Genomic DNA, 14,468 nt, shown 5'->3' with positions numbered 1-14,468 from the left:
TAGGGGAGGCGAGTGGAAGACAGACGTGTTGGAAGGGTTCTGAGAAAATTCAGTGCATCTGCAAAGAAAATCACACAATGCTGGTGTGATCAGTTCTGCAGTGTCTAGTGTCTGAAGTTGTTGTCAAGTAGGCATGACAATAGACATTGAATGAATTCAGAGATGTGCTGCTCAGATTGTAATAGATCCATGTAGTCTATACAGAAATGCTGGGGGAATTTAAATGGATATCATTGGAAAAAAGACGACATATCTCTGATGGTAGTACATAGAGTAAATTTAAAGAACACACATTCAGAGAAGAGTGGGCAACTGTTATGCTGTATCCGACAAACATCTCGCATAGGGGTCATGGGAACAAGAGAGACTAGTTTGTATACAGAGGCATATAGATACACATTTTTCCCTCACTCAATACGCAGATGAAATAGGAAAGAAAACTGATAATATCAATATGATGTACCCTCCACAATGCACATATAGTAGCTTGTGGAGCACACGTATTGATGTGCATGTTATCAAACAATGCTAGAAAGCATCAAAGTTACTGTGGAAAATGCTTACTGCTAGGCCAACTTTTTGGCACTCAATGTGAGTTGTAACACTGACACCACAGATTACCATGTAGGTTGACTCCTCTGCTGTCATGGTGCTTAGCAGACTATACAGTATTGTTGTGACAGGTGTCAAATCATTATATGCCATCTGACATCCTGAGTAATACAAAATGGTTGATGCTTTTGTGGTCACTTTTTGACAAATTGAGTATTGGCTTTTGTCTCGGGATCTTTGGATGACATTGTTTAATGATTTCTCCAACCCAAGTGGCTAGCATTGTTGAAGATTCACCCCCATTGTTGGTGACAGAATGGAGTTGAGCACACTTCCAGAGATTATTCATACCTGCTGTGCCATTGTATAAGGCTGTGCTTCTTCCTTAAGGAAAACCACACTGATCACTGTACAACCACAATTTTGGTTACCTTAAAACTCTTAACTGTGTAAAAGATTTCAAGCTTTTACTTAATGCTTGAAATTGGCTACTATTAGTCATGTACTGTCATTGAAGAAGAAAGATTAGGGTCTTTTCTTTCATTCATTCATTCATTCACTCACTCACTCACTCACTCACTCACTCACTCACTCATTCATTCATTCATACACTTATTTTGCCATTGCAATACATATACTCCTTGGGGAATGACCAGAGGAACTCCCTCAGATGTGAGTGTGACAGGTACATAAAATCTCCAACTGTGGACTTGATACAAACCTGCCACAATTAATGGAGGATAAATCTCTGACAATGTCAGCCACGTGTGCTGGTGAAAAATCAGAAACATCATTTAACAAACATTGTTCAAAGATCCCAAGACAAAAGCCAAGAGGTCATACAACATCCTGCATATTGTCAAGTCCATTACAAGGAATCTGACATATAGTTCATCACATTTCCATTTTTTAAAAGAAGGATGATAGTGAATTAACATTTGCTTGGAGTAAGTCATCATAAACTTGACTGTTACAAACATGAGAAGCTGCATTGAGTGACAACATTCATTCACAAAACTTGCAAATGCTGCCTTCTTACCTAGGTGAGGATTGTCGAGTAAGTGGTATAGTGTTCGGACACTGACCCTACATTGAGGAGGATGGTATTTCAAACAGTATAGGTACTTTTCTCAGGGTAGGAGTTTTATTATTAATTTACTGAATTAAATCTAGATGGCATAAGTGTAATTTGCTTTAAGCACCATTGTGACAGTTTATTGTTAATGCAGAGTAATTGTTAAGTTTCTATAATTCCCTTGTCTTTCGTTAATGTATACCTTGACTCGTTCCCCATCACTGAACGTTCTATTTTTTGATGGCATCTGCAAATCATGATGAATGAATAACCTATGAATGAATGAATTAATTAGAGAAAGAAAAGACCATAATCTCCTTTCTTCAATGATGGTCCACAGCCAACAGGAGTTGACTCACAATCTGGTCAAGTCAGGTCTCAATCTCCCTTTAACTCTTAAGAATTTTTACGCACTCAACATTGTGACTGTACAATAGTTGGTTTGTTTCTCACCTTTGATTATTCACACTGGTTCATTACATTCTTCAAAAAGTTACCTGGCGCAGCTCTCGGCACTGGTCTATCCTGTGCAGGCCTCTTCAGTTTTGCCTAATCAGTGCAATATACATCCATTTGAACTTGCTTCCTGTAATCAGTCCTTTGTCTCCCTCTACAATTTTTAACCCCACTACCAAACTAATTCTTTGATGCCTAAGATGCGTCCCATCAACCAGTCTCTTCTTTTAGCCATGTTGCAGCATACATTTCTTTCCTTGCAGATTCAGTTCAGTTCCTCATCGTTACTAAGCTGTCCATCCAATCTTCAGCTTTTTTCTGTAGCTCAATGTTTCTGAAGCTTCTGTTCTCTTCGTGTCTGAACCAATTATCATCCATGTTCTTTTCTTTATAAGTCTACACACTCTGAACCATTTATTGTCCATTTTCATTCTGTTCTAGTCTACAATCCAGTCAAATACTTTCAAAACCATTTTTAACACTTAAATTTATATTTTCAGAAGGTACATATCATCTCTACTTCATCCATCATCAGTTACTTGCTGGCCAAATACTCAAACTATCTACTACTACTTTTCTGTTTCACTCCCTAATATAATTCCCTCTGTAACACTAAATTTTATTTGACTACATTCCATTATCTAAAATAAACCTTCCATTTAGTGCCACAATCTGACAGATCACTTGTAACCTAATTTGTAAACAAAAACTCGCTGTGTCAAGCATTAGCTCCAAAACTGCTAGCAAAGTATTTACACTGGATTCAAAATTTCCACAAGTGTCGCAATATGCTCGGATTTAGGGAAAACCCACTCCTCAGTTCAAATCTGCCAACAAAGGAAGTAGCCCTGCTCCTGTGTGGCTTTGCAGGTCTCCCAAAACTCAACTGATGCTCAACACTAATATTGGTGACTTCAGTGTCTTTCACCATTAATAAAATGTTCTGGGCTATTATGCTGTGATCAAATGGAATGTAACATCTTATCTCCATCTGTGGCAGATATTTTCAAGGGGATTGTATCTTCTTATGTCTGATTCACACCATGGTTTGCTGATGACTGCAGCAAAACTCCTTTACATGTGCTTCTGTACTGTGACGTGACATCACATGTTCTGTGACGTGACATCACATGTTCTGAATACCATAGTACAATTGGGAATTCAGTTTTAATATCACATTCAAAATAACAATCTGGAGGCTGCAATGCCCCACATTTTGATATCTGGAGTTGCTCCTATTCATCACTGCCTGATACACTCTGGCAATTGTGGCTATCCTGCTTGATGCTGCACTTTCATTCACAGATAACAACTACCTCCTCTCTGATGCTGTCATGACTACACATTCATACCTCTATTGACAGCAATTACTTCACCATTGGAGATGAGCTGCAGAGTAAGTAACCTCCCCTCCCCTTGTATCTTTTTAGTTTGTGGCACTCAGACTTGGTTAAGGGATGCTTAGCAGACAGAACATGATTCATTGCAAAATCTAACATTGTTGTCTAAAACAAAAACATGTCTCTTTATTTTATGGAGCTAAAAATTCCTAAAATTTTGGTGGAAAAATCGTGCCTTGAAAGCCTAACAGGACTTACCATTTTACTTTGTTTATTGATTTGATCAGTAACACACTTCCTAGCAATGTGTAGAGCCAAACATTCTCATATTATCAGTTAAATTTTATATCCACTATCACACTGAAGTTTGACATTGGTGTATTACTTTTCCAAATTTATCTTTCACACTATGACAGTCCACATTAGCCTTTATACCTGTCGGGCGCTGATGACCTCGATGTTGAGTGCCCATAAACCCCAACACATACACACACACTTTATACCTGTCCAGACTTGTCTTGTGAGTAGATGATACTGAATAAGGATGAGGATACTGTTTTGCACATTCTTTTCAAGTAAACTAAATAATCATTCACTATGGCTCTTTCATTTGATTCCATTACAAACTTTTCAAATAACTTTTGTGTGGCTCAACAGCTTGTAACCTCTCCGCACAAAACCCAAACAACTCTTACCGTGCATTCAGGTGTGTGTCTTGACAACCTATTACACAGGTACCCCTCTATGGTTTTGGTGTGATTCATAGCATTTGAGCATTGCTGAGTGCAATGGCAAGACTATATCACTATGTCCCTGCCAGAAAGAGGCATGCTCAGTTCCCAAAGCTCCAAAGAACCAGTAATGCTTAAGGGGTGCAGTTTACTATGTCATACTGCTGTCAATTGTAGAATCCCTTACAATTGGTGACATGTACAAGAAAGTTTGATGAACAGTTATGTCTGATGCCTGCACATCAGTCCACAGTATTGTGTAAAGTGATTAAAAATTTTGCAAGTGACTCACCTTGAGAATGGCTGTACGGTTGTCAGCTGAATTAATAATATCACAGCTGTACACACGAAAAATAATGGAACAGTACCCTTGCTTGATGCCTAGGTGGTGACAAACACTTCCTTATGACCCTAGCTGACAATTGTTGCAAGATATCAAATGAACGGAGATACAAAAGTAAATTAAAACAGTAACATACCAGCCACTTGATCTACATACTATGTAAATATTTGTGTACTAGGTTTTCAAATCTTTATTAGCAATTGATAAATCAATTACCATTGCAAATACCTTATACAATAATTTGAAGAAAGGGGAAAGTGAAATTACAGTGGCCACAATCATGCTCAGATGTATGTAGTCAGCAGCATGTGAAAATATAGGCCATATTTCCGCTGAAAAAGTTTTGTTTCAGTAAAATGAAAGCCATATGGTACCAAAAAAGGCTTGTCAACACTTCAGTTGATGGAATGCAGCTGAAGTACAGAAATAACAATGCACTTTTTGTGCAAGCTGTTGGGGTGGCCGGCACTTGGATGGGTGACCATCCAGGCCACCAATGCACTGTTGCCATTTTTCGGGGTGCACTCAGCCTCATGATGCCAATTAACGAACTACTCGACCGAATAGCAGTGGCTCCGGTCAAAGAAAATCATCATAATGACTGGGGGGAGCAATGTGCTGACCACATGCCCCTCCTATCCACATCCTCAGCTGAGGATGACACGGCGGTCAGATGGTCCCAATGGGCCACTTGTGGCCCGAAGACAGAGTGCTTTTGTGCAACAAAGGGCAGGTTCCATTTAAGTGCAGTAGTGTTAAAACTCTAACTGTTTTATAACTGATTTAATACCTGTAGACACCATATTTTAAAAGAATCTTAACATAGTCATATGTTGTGTAAATGTCAGGACTGTTATGGACAAACAGAAAGAGAAGTGGCTGTATGCATCAAACGACTCAAATGACAAAATAATCGTGTGAGTTGTTTGTTCTTCCATAACTCATTTGAAAATACAGCTCACTGTTGTTAATAGGCATGTGTTATATGTGCGACATGAATTTAGTGTCTCACAATAATTAAAAAATGTATTTATGTACCTTTGTGTTTCAGTTATGTATACCCAACAATGGATGAACTAGCAGAGCAGCTAAACTTCGTGATGTCACACTTTGGCCTAAAGTCATTCATTGGTTTTGGTGTTGGTGCTGGAGCCAATGTACTATGCAGGTTTGCCCTGAATCACCCTGAAAAGGTTAGTTCATCAATATTTCTCAGAATACTAGTTATGTATTGTATTTTCATAGATAAAATGTTTTATTGGTGTTGTAATATCGCAGTTCTCAGTAAATCGTAACTGTCCAGATACTCTCTTAATAATGCATGCTGATATTTTATATTTATTGGGTGTGTCTGTGTGAATTCCAGAAAAAATAGGGCAGAAGATGATACTTCAAATACAAAATAGAGTTTTAATGGAAACACGTAACAAAAAATCTAACCATTTTTGAAGTTTGTTAGTTTCACAGTTTATTTCCTACTTCTTTCCTACTGTCATTGTATGTCTCGCAGCTTTTCTCCCAGAGAGATTTCATTCTGAAATTTACATGGTTTGTATAGGAAGTGAATATTTCTAATAAAAATAAAATAAAAAATAATTTGCCCCATTGCTCTCAATGTTTTTTCCTCTTCTGTCTTAATAATATGTCAAAATTTTCCTTATACTAATTGCACTATAACTGTGTACAAAAAGTTAAATCAGAGACAGTCTCTGACGAATGCTTGGATACAGAATTGAACAGCACAATTACCACACTTACCTTAAGTGACTGCATGCACCATGATGTGGATGTTTTGTGTACTCTATTTAAATGGTTCTGTAAGGCAATGGCTTCTCCTGTTCTTTTCCTTAATGCTGCACAATAAGTGATCTGTGTGATATTGAGAATGAAAAGTGAACTCTTGAAAATAGTTGTATCCTAAATAAATGATGTAATGTTGGTTGTTTGGAAATAATTAATATCAAGCTCCTGATTTTCACTTAATTCTAAAACTAAATAAATATCTGGATGAAATGAGTTCTGCAGATGACAATAAAGTTCAAGAGTTGGTGTCAAAGTGGCTGAAAGTACGATTGTGACACTAATGCAATATTGACAGAAATCAAATGTTTCCAAAAAGAAGAAAGAAAATGTATGGACGTCAGTAGTGTTTATTTGCAGAAGTAACTAAACATATCTTCTCAAATGCAGATGAAGTTTACTGAAAAACGCCATGCCTCAGAAATATTTTCTTTACTTCCAGTATCAACTTGGCAGAAAGCCTTTGGAGATAGAATAGTGTGACATACATTATTAGTTCAACTCTATACACAAAGGCAATGTGCTCATTTTATGAAAGGAACAAAATGCACGGGGGAAGTGTTGTCAGGTAATTAAATGGTCTTGGAAAGTAATAATATGGGCATGATATATATGGTTACCCCCCATGAACCATGGACCTTGCTGTTGGTGTGGAGGCTTGTGTGCCTCAACGATGCAGACAGCCGTACCGTAGGTGCAACCACAACAGAGGGGTATCTGTTGAGAGGCCAGACAAACGTGTGGTTCCTGAAGAGGGGCAGCAGCCTTTTCAGTAGTTGCAGGGGCAGCAGTCTGGATGATTGACTGATCTGGCCCTGTAACACTAACCAAAACAGCCTTGCTGTTGTGGTACTGTGAACGGCTGAAAGCAAGGGGAAACTACAACCGTAATTTTTCCCGAGGGCTTGCAGCTTTACTGTATGATTAAATGATGATGGCGTCCTCTTGGGTAAAATATTCCGGAGGTAAAAATAGTCCCCCATTTGGATCTCAGGGCGGGAACTACTCAAGAGGATGTCATAATCAAGTGAAAGAAAACTGGCGTTCTATGGATCGGAGTGTGGAATGTCAGATCCCTTAATCGGGCAGGTAGGTTAGAAAATTTAAAAAGGGAAATGGATAGGTTGAAGTGAAATATAGTGGGAATTAGTGAAGTTTGGTGGCAGGAGGAACAAGACTTTTGGTCAGGTGAATACAGGGTCATAAATACAAAATAAAATAGGGGTAATGCAGGAGTAGGTTTAATAATGAACAAAAAAAATAGGAGTGCAAGTAAGCTACTACAAACAGCATAGTGAACAAATTGTTGTGACCAAGATAGACACGAAGCCCACACCTACTACACTAGTATAAGTTTGTATGCCAACTAGCTCTGCAGATGATGAAGAAATTGATGAAATGTATGATGAGATAAAAGAAATTATTCAGATAGTGAAGGGAGACGAAAATTTAATAGTCATGGGTGACTGGAATTCGACAGTAGGAAAAGGAAGAGAAGAAAACATAGTAGGTGAATATGGATTGGGGCTCAGAAATGAAAGAGGAAGCCACCTGGTGGAATTTTGCACAAAGCATAACTTAATCATAGCTAACACTTGGTTCAGGAAACATGAAAGAAGGTTGTATACATGGAAGAACCCTGGAGATACTAAAAGGTTTCAGATAGATTATATAATGGTAAGACAGAGATTTAGGAACCAGATTTAAATTGTAAGACATTTCCAGGGGCAGATGTGGACTCTGACCACAATCTATCGGTTATGAACTGTAGATTAAAACTGAAGAAACTGCAAAAAGCTGGGAATTTAAGGAGAGGGGACCTGGATAAACTGAAAGAACCAGAGGTTGTACAAAGTTTCAGGGAGAGCAGAAGGGAACAATTGACAGGAATGGGGGAAAGAAATACAGTAGAAGAAGAATGGGTAGCTTTGAGGAATGAAATAGTGAAGGCAGCAGAGGATCAAGTAGGTAAAAACACGAGGGCTAGTAGAAATCCCTGGGTAACAGAAGAGATACTGAATTTAATTGATGAAAGGAGAAAATACAAAAATGCAGTAAGTGAAGCAGGCAAAAAGGAATACAAACGTCTCAAAAATGAGATCGACGGGAAGTGCAAAATGGCTAAGTAGGGATGGCTAGAGGACAAATGTAAGGATGTAGAGGCTTATCTCATGAGGGTTAAGATAGATACTGCCTACCTTTGGAGAAAAGAGATGGAAACCCAGTTCTAAGCAAAGAAGGGAAAGCAGAAAGGTGGAAGGAGTACATAGAGGGTCTATACAGGGGCAATGTTCTTGAGGACAATATTATGGAAATGGAAGAGGAGGTAGATGAAGATGAAATGGGAGATATGTTACTGCGTGAAGAGTTTGACAGAGCACTGAAAGACCTAAGTCGAAACAAGGCCCCAGGAGTAGACAACATTCCATTAGAACTACTAACAGCCTTGGGAGAGCCAGGCCTAACAAAACTCTACCATCTGGTGAGCAAGATGTATGAGACAGGCAAAATTCCCTCAGACTTCAAGAAGAATATAGTAATTACAATCCCAAAGAAAGCAGGTGTTGACAGATGTGAAAATTACCAAACTATCAGTTTAATAAGTCACAGCTGCAAAATACTAACGCAAATTCTTTACAGATGAATGGAAAAACTGGTAGAAGGTGACCTCGGGGAAGATCAGTTTGGATTCCGTAGAAATGTTGGAACACGTGAGGCAATACTGACCCTACGACTTATCTTAGAAGAAAGATTAAGGAAGGGCAAACCTACATTTCTAGCATTTGTAGACTTAGAGAAAGCTTTTGACAACGTTGAATGGAATACTCTCTTTCAAATTCTGAAGGTGGCAGGGGTCAAATACAGGGAGCAAAAGGCTACGTACAATTTGTGCAGAAACCAGATGGCAGCTATAAGAGTCAAGGGACATGAAAGGGAAGCAGTGGTTGGGAAGGGAGTGAGACAGGGTTGTAGCCTCTCCCCAATGCTATTCGATCTGTGTATTGAGCAAGCAGTAAAGGAAACAAAAGAAAAGTTCAGAGTAGGTATTAAAATCCATGGAGAAGAAATAAAAACTTTGAGGTTTGCCAATGACATTGTAATTCTGTCAGAGACAGCAAAGAACTTGGTAGAGCAGTTGAATGGAATGGACAGTGTCTTGAAAGGAGGGTATAAGATGAACATCAACAAAAGCAAAACAAGGATAATGGAATGTAGTCAAATTAAATCAGGTGATGCTGAGGGAATTAGATTAGGAAATGAGACACTTAAAGTAGTAAAGGAGTTTTGCTATTTGGGGTGCAAAATAACTGATGATGGTCGAAGTAGAGGGGATATAAAATGTAGACTGGCAATGGCAAGGAAAGCGTTTCTGAAGAAGAGAAATTTGTTAACATCGAGTATTGATTTAAGTGTCAGGAAGTCGTTTCTGAAAGTATTTATCTGGAGTGTAGCCATGTATGGAAGTGAAACATGGACAATAAATAGTTTAGACAAGAAGAGAATAGAAGATTTCGAAATGTGGTGCTACAGAAGAATGCTGAAGATTATATGGGTAGATCACGTAACTAATGAGGAGGTATTGAATAGAGTTGGGGAGAAGAGGAATTTGTGGCACAACTTGACTAGAAGAAGGGATCGGTTGGTAGGACATGTTCTGAGGCATCAAGGGATCACCAATTTGGTACTGGAGGGCAGCGTGGAGGGTAAAAATTGTAGAGGGAGACCAAGAGATGAATACACTAAGCAGATTCAGAAGGATGTAGGTTGCAGTAGGTACTGGGAGATGATGAAGCTTGCACAGGATAGAGTAGCATGGAGAGCTGCATCAAACCAGTCTCAGGACTCAAAACCACAACAACAACAACAACATATATGGTTAGAGCTCAATCAATCCAAAACCCAAGGGGTATTAGTTGTTCATTCTAGGGTAATTAGCCCAAAATATCAGTAAACTTTACCATCTTTAATCCTAAATGAGGCAAATATCATCTTCTCTCATTCAGCAAAGAGTTTAGGAGTAATAACAGATGAAAATTTAAATTTGACTGAGCACGAACACAGAGATTTCCATAGCCTCTGTCTTCTCAACTGTCTTATCAACAAACACTGCCCCTCATACCTTTCCTTGGCCTTAAGGCTCTTACCTGAACAACGTGGCAGAAACACCAATCCAGTCAAAGCAAAATTCTTTGTGTTCCACTCAATCATTCAGCCACTTTCTTGAAATCTTTCTCAGTAGCAGGTTCCTGATTCTGGAGTGATCTCCCACTTTTTATTAGTGAATTGAATAATATCTCCAGGATCAGAAGACATTTAATGACATGTCTACTAAAGCAACAATAGGGATTACCAATGCTCCTCTATGCATTCATCAACCATGTATATCCTTCTCTCCAACCAGATACCTCTCTTCCTAGTGCTATTAGCTGGTGCACTCTTCGTAAATTTAATTTCGCAAGGAATTGCTACACTATATCAGAAAAAATCTATCTTGTACATCTGTAAATTCTTCTTATATCTGCCACTATCATCATTGTTATTATTGACATTATTGTCGTCATCATCATCATCATCATCATAATTACTACTACTACTACTACTACTACTACTATATTGTCATTATTACTGGCAGTATCTGCTGCAATACAAGTGCTGCCACTATTAATTTTACTAGTTCATTGTCAATATTATTTACTCACATTGCCACTTCTGGCACTCAAATAATTTTACCACTATTTTTAATATTAAATTTTTTTTTTTTTTTTAGGAAACTGTGATGCAAAGAAGGTGCTGTATGTGTGAAACCCTGGTCTGATGTAAGGGAAAGCCTTATGGCCCTAATTAGATCAGGTTAAATAAATAAATGAGTAAAAACACAATTAAGGAAGAGGAAACAGGCTTGAAATGCATACAGCACAAAATAAATAATGATTAAGAAAATGGTTCAAATGGCTATGAGCACTATGGGACTTAACTTCTAAGGTCATCAATCTCTAGAACTTAGAACTACTTAAACCTAACTAACCTAAGGACATCACACACATCCATGCCCGAGGCAGGATTCGAACCTGCGACCATAGTGGTCGCATGGTTCCAGACTGTAGCACCTAGAACCGCTCGGCCACCCTGGCCAGCAAATAATGATTAGGAGAATACAGTCTGGTTATTAAGAGAAAAATAGTTTTAGAGGTATGAAATTTTCACTCTGCAGTGGAGTGTGTGCTGTTATGAAACTTCCTGGCAGATTACAACTGTGTGCCAGACAGAGACTTGAACTTTGAGACCTTTGCCTTTTGTGGGCAAATGCTCTACTAGCTGAGTACCCCAAGGCACGACTCACGACCTGCCCTCGCAGCTCTAATTCCGCCAGTACCTTGTCTGCTGTAAATGGTGAATCTCTTTTGTTGTATCTTGTTTCATTACAAATCCCTGAAGGCGTAGAGAACCCCTTCCGAATTGTACAGGACAGAGTGTAATTCATTACATAATTTTCATACAATTTGAGAAGTGATTTTCCCTGATTACAGTATGTCTCTCATTTATCTGGTTGTAGCATTACATGGCTGATTGCAATGAGACAATACTCATTTATATAAAAATGGCAATTTTTGAGTTTTGCCCCCCCCCCCTCCCCCCACATAAATTTCTGTGGATGCCCATGCCTGTAGATTCTCCTTCTTGATGGTATCTACAGAATATTACAAATGAATGAATGAATGAGTGAGACATTATTAATGGTATTTTTAGATTTTGGAAGTAAATAGGAGATAAAAGGAAACTTGGATAGTAAAGTAGAGATTGAATGAGTGTGCAGCAAATTTAGTGCAACAGATAAAAATAGTAAACTATGGCATTTATTGTGAAACACTTAGTATTCTACTTGTCATTTCACCCAAACACCAGTTATGTGACACTAAAAAGATAATCTGAGTGCCTTGTATAGTCTTTTCTTTTAACCAAGTATACATTCAAACATATAAATGTCTGTGTTCACATATCCATCAGCCTTCCCACTTCCTACATTCTCTATTGTTATTGGACCTTTATGTTCATACTTTCTCATTTTTACAGGTGGAAGCACTTTGTTTGGTTAATTGTGTATCGACACAAGCAGGCTGGATTGAATGGGGGTATCAAAAACTGAATGCTCGTCATCTTCGCTCAAAAGGAATGACACAGGGTGTACTTGATTACCTTATGTGGCATCACTTTGGAAGAGTAAGTTCATCATTCTAAAGGATAGTGTTGCATTTATTATAAATCAAAATAAAGTAGCTGCAACCAAGAAAAAGAGTAATCTATTCATCCAAAAGACAAATCATTTGTTATAATTACAGATTGGTATGAATTCAAAGTAGTATAAACTGGCAGGCTCGATGATGTTAGTGTAGTGCTTTCATTTACAAATGTGTTGCAAAGGTGGAAGTTAGTAACCAACAGTTACTCTTCCATTTACTTTTTGTAAATCAGGCTGCACTGCAGTACAGATTCTATGTACGCTGAATAAAATGATCACTGACAGTTAAAAAAACACCAGTGGCATTATTCCTTTCTCAGGTAGTGATTATATTAATGCAACAATGACTGTTACTGGGAGTAGGCAGTACATTACAAAAAGATACAAATTATAATGTTGAGATGCTTCAGAAATATAATGGTATTATTATGCCAACTTAGATTGCACATAATTATGTGAATCAGATTGAATATTTGCTGTTACTTCATACAACCGGTGTACCAACAAAGAATTTTATAATGTGAGAAATGAATATGTGTAAAGTATTCTTTAATAACTCAGGGAAGCTGTACAAAAATATATCTGTTGTTTCATATAGTTCTCCCAGTTTTTAATTATTAATTACCAAATACATTACCAATGCTAAGAAAATTTTGTAAGTTATATAGAATCACCAATTTTAAACATGTAAAACTAGAGTTACTGTTGAGTTATTATTAGTTGATTGCTAAGTATTCAAACTATCAAGTTGCTTGTGCTATAACTTCCAAGTGCTATACAAATAAGGTTCACCATGAGTCTGTATTTTTGCCACTATTCTTATCACACTGGACCATCTAAAGCTCAATTGTCAAATTTATGTACCTCATATCCCAAATTAAGTTCTAGGCTACATTAATTTCTCAAAAGAAAACTTAATCCAGCCTTTTGGATTGCTGTGTTTGTTACATTAGTGAAACAAGAAGAAATAATTGCTTTCATTGCTTTAAAAATTCAGAGTGGGAATAAAAGTGTTAAGTATAATGACAGGGATATAACACACAGGACTTCCAGACATTATATAAATACAATACCATAATTTAATGGAAAACCCTCTACGTACACCCCAAGGGAGGGGGAGAAAAAGATAGACAGAGAGAGAGCTATAGATTAGTTGTTAGTTTAATGACTATAATAGAATATGTGTAACGTTCTTACCTTTGTGTGGTGTAGTAGCAAAAAAAGTGATTAATTTTAAAATTTCAGGGCACAGAAGAACGTAATCATGACTTGACGCAAGTATATCGTAGTTACTTTGAACATCGTGTCAACCCCGTGAACTTGGCATTGTTCATTGATAGCTACATTCGCCGCACAGACCTCAACATTGTACGTGAACTTGACCCAGCTCGCAAGAAGGAGACGCGCACACTGTCAATGCCTGTCATGAACATCACAGGTGCTCTTTCACCCCATGTGGAAGACACTGTCACACTTAATGGAAGACTGGATCCAACTAATTCCTCTTGGATGAAGGTAATCACTCTGTACCATCACATATTTTGTGGAAGACATTAACATTGGTAGTTAATAGTTTGATGCTAAAGTATAGCCTACAATATAACGATAGATACTCTTTAATGCTTTATTCATTAATTTAATTTTGCATACAATACACATACATCAGTAGCCTGAAATAAATTGCTGGGAATATAAATGTCACACTACTTGTGTACACACGCAAAGAGAGAAAACGTCATCTCAGAAAAGTCCTGTTACTATATTCTAGACAGACAAGTTTATAAGCATTGCCTGCATAAAACTCCCATTCATCTTTAATTCTAATTCTTATGTCCTATCCCACCACTGTCCTGCCCCCTCTCATCTTACCAGCATTAAAATTTCTGGGATCAATTAAAATCAAACAATTCTTTTATTTTTCATATAATTGAGT

At 37.8% G+C, this 14,468-nt stretch overlaps 1 protein-coding gene across 7 annotated transcripts in view; it reads left to right on the top strand.

The window, feature by feature from the left end:
- LOC126481541 (protein NDRG3) overlaps positions 1 to 14,468 on the top strand; it is a 529,080-nt gene that overhangs the window by 455,538 nt on the left and 59,074 nt on the right. For all 7 annotated transcript variants that reach the window (XM_050105365.1, XM_050105367.1, XM_050105366.1 and 4 more), the window contains 3 exons: positions 5,549 to 5,690; positions 12,370 to 12,516; positions 13,781 to 14,050. In XM_050105365.1, coding sequence (XP_049961322.1) covers positions 5,549 to 5,690; positions 12,370 to 12,516; positions 13,781 to 14,050 — 559 coding nt within the window. The remainder of the gene's footprint in view (positions 1 to 5,548; positions 5,691 to 12,369; positions 12,517 to 13,780; positions 14,051 to 14,468) is intronic.

This window comes from Schistocerca serialis, chromosome 5 (genome assembly GCF_023864345.2).
Source record: "Schistocerca serialis cubense isolate TAMUIC-IGC-003099 chromosome 5, iqSchSeri2.2, whole genome shotgun sequence".
Taxonomy (NCBI): domain Eukaryota; kingdom Metazoa; phylum Arthropoda; class Insecta; order Orthoptera; family Acrididae; genus Schistocerca; species Schistocerca serialis.
The sequence above is the reverse complement of the archived record's forward strand: the minus strand, read 5'-3'. Positions and strand labels throughout refer to the sequence as shown.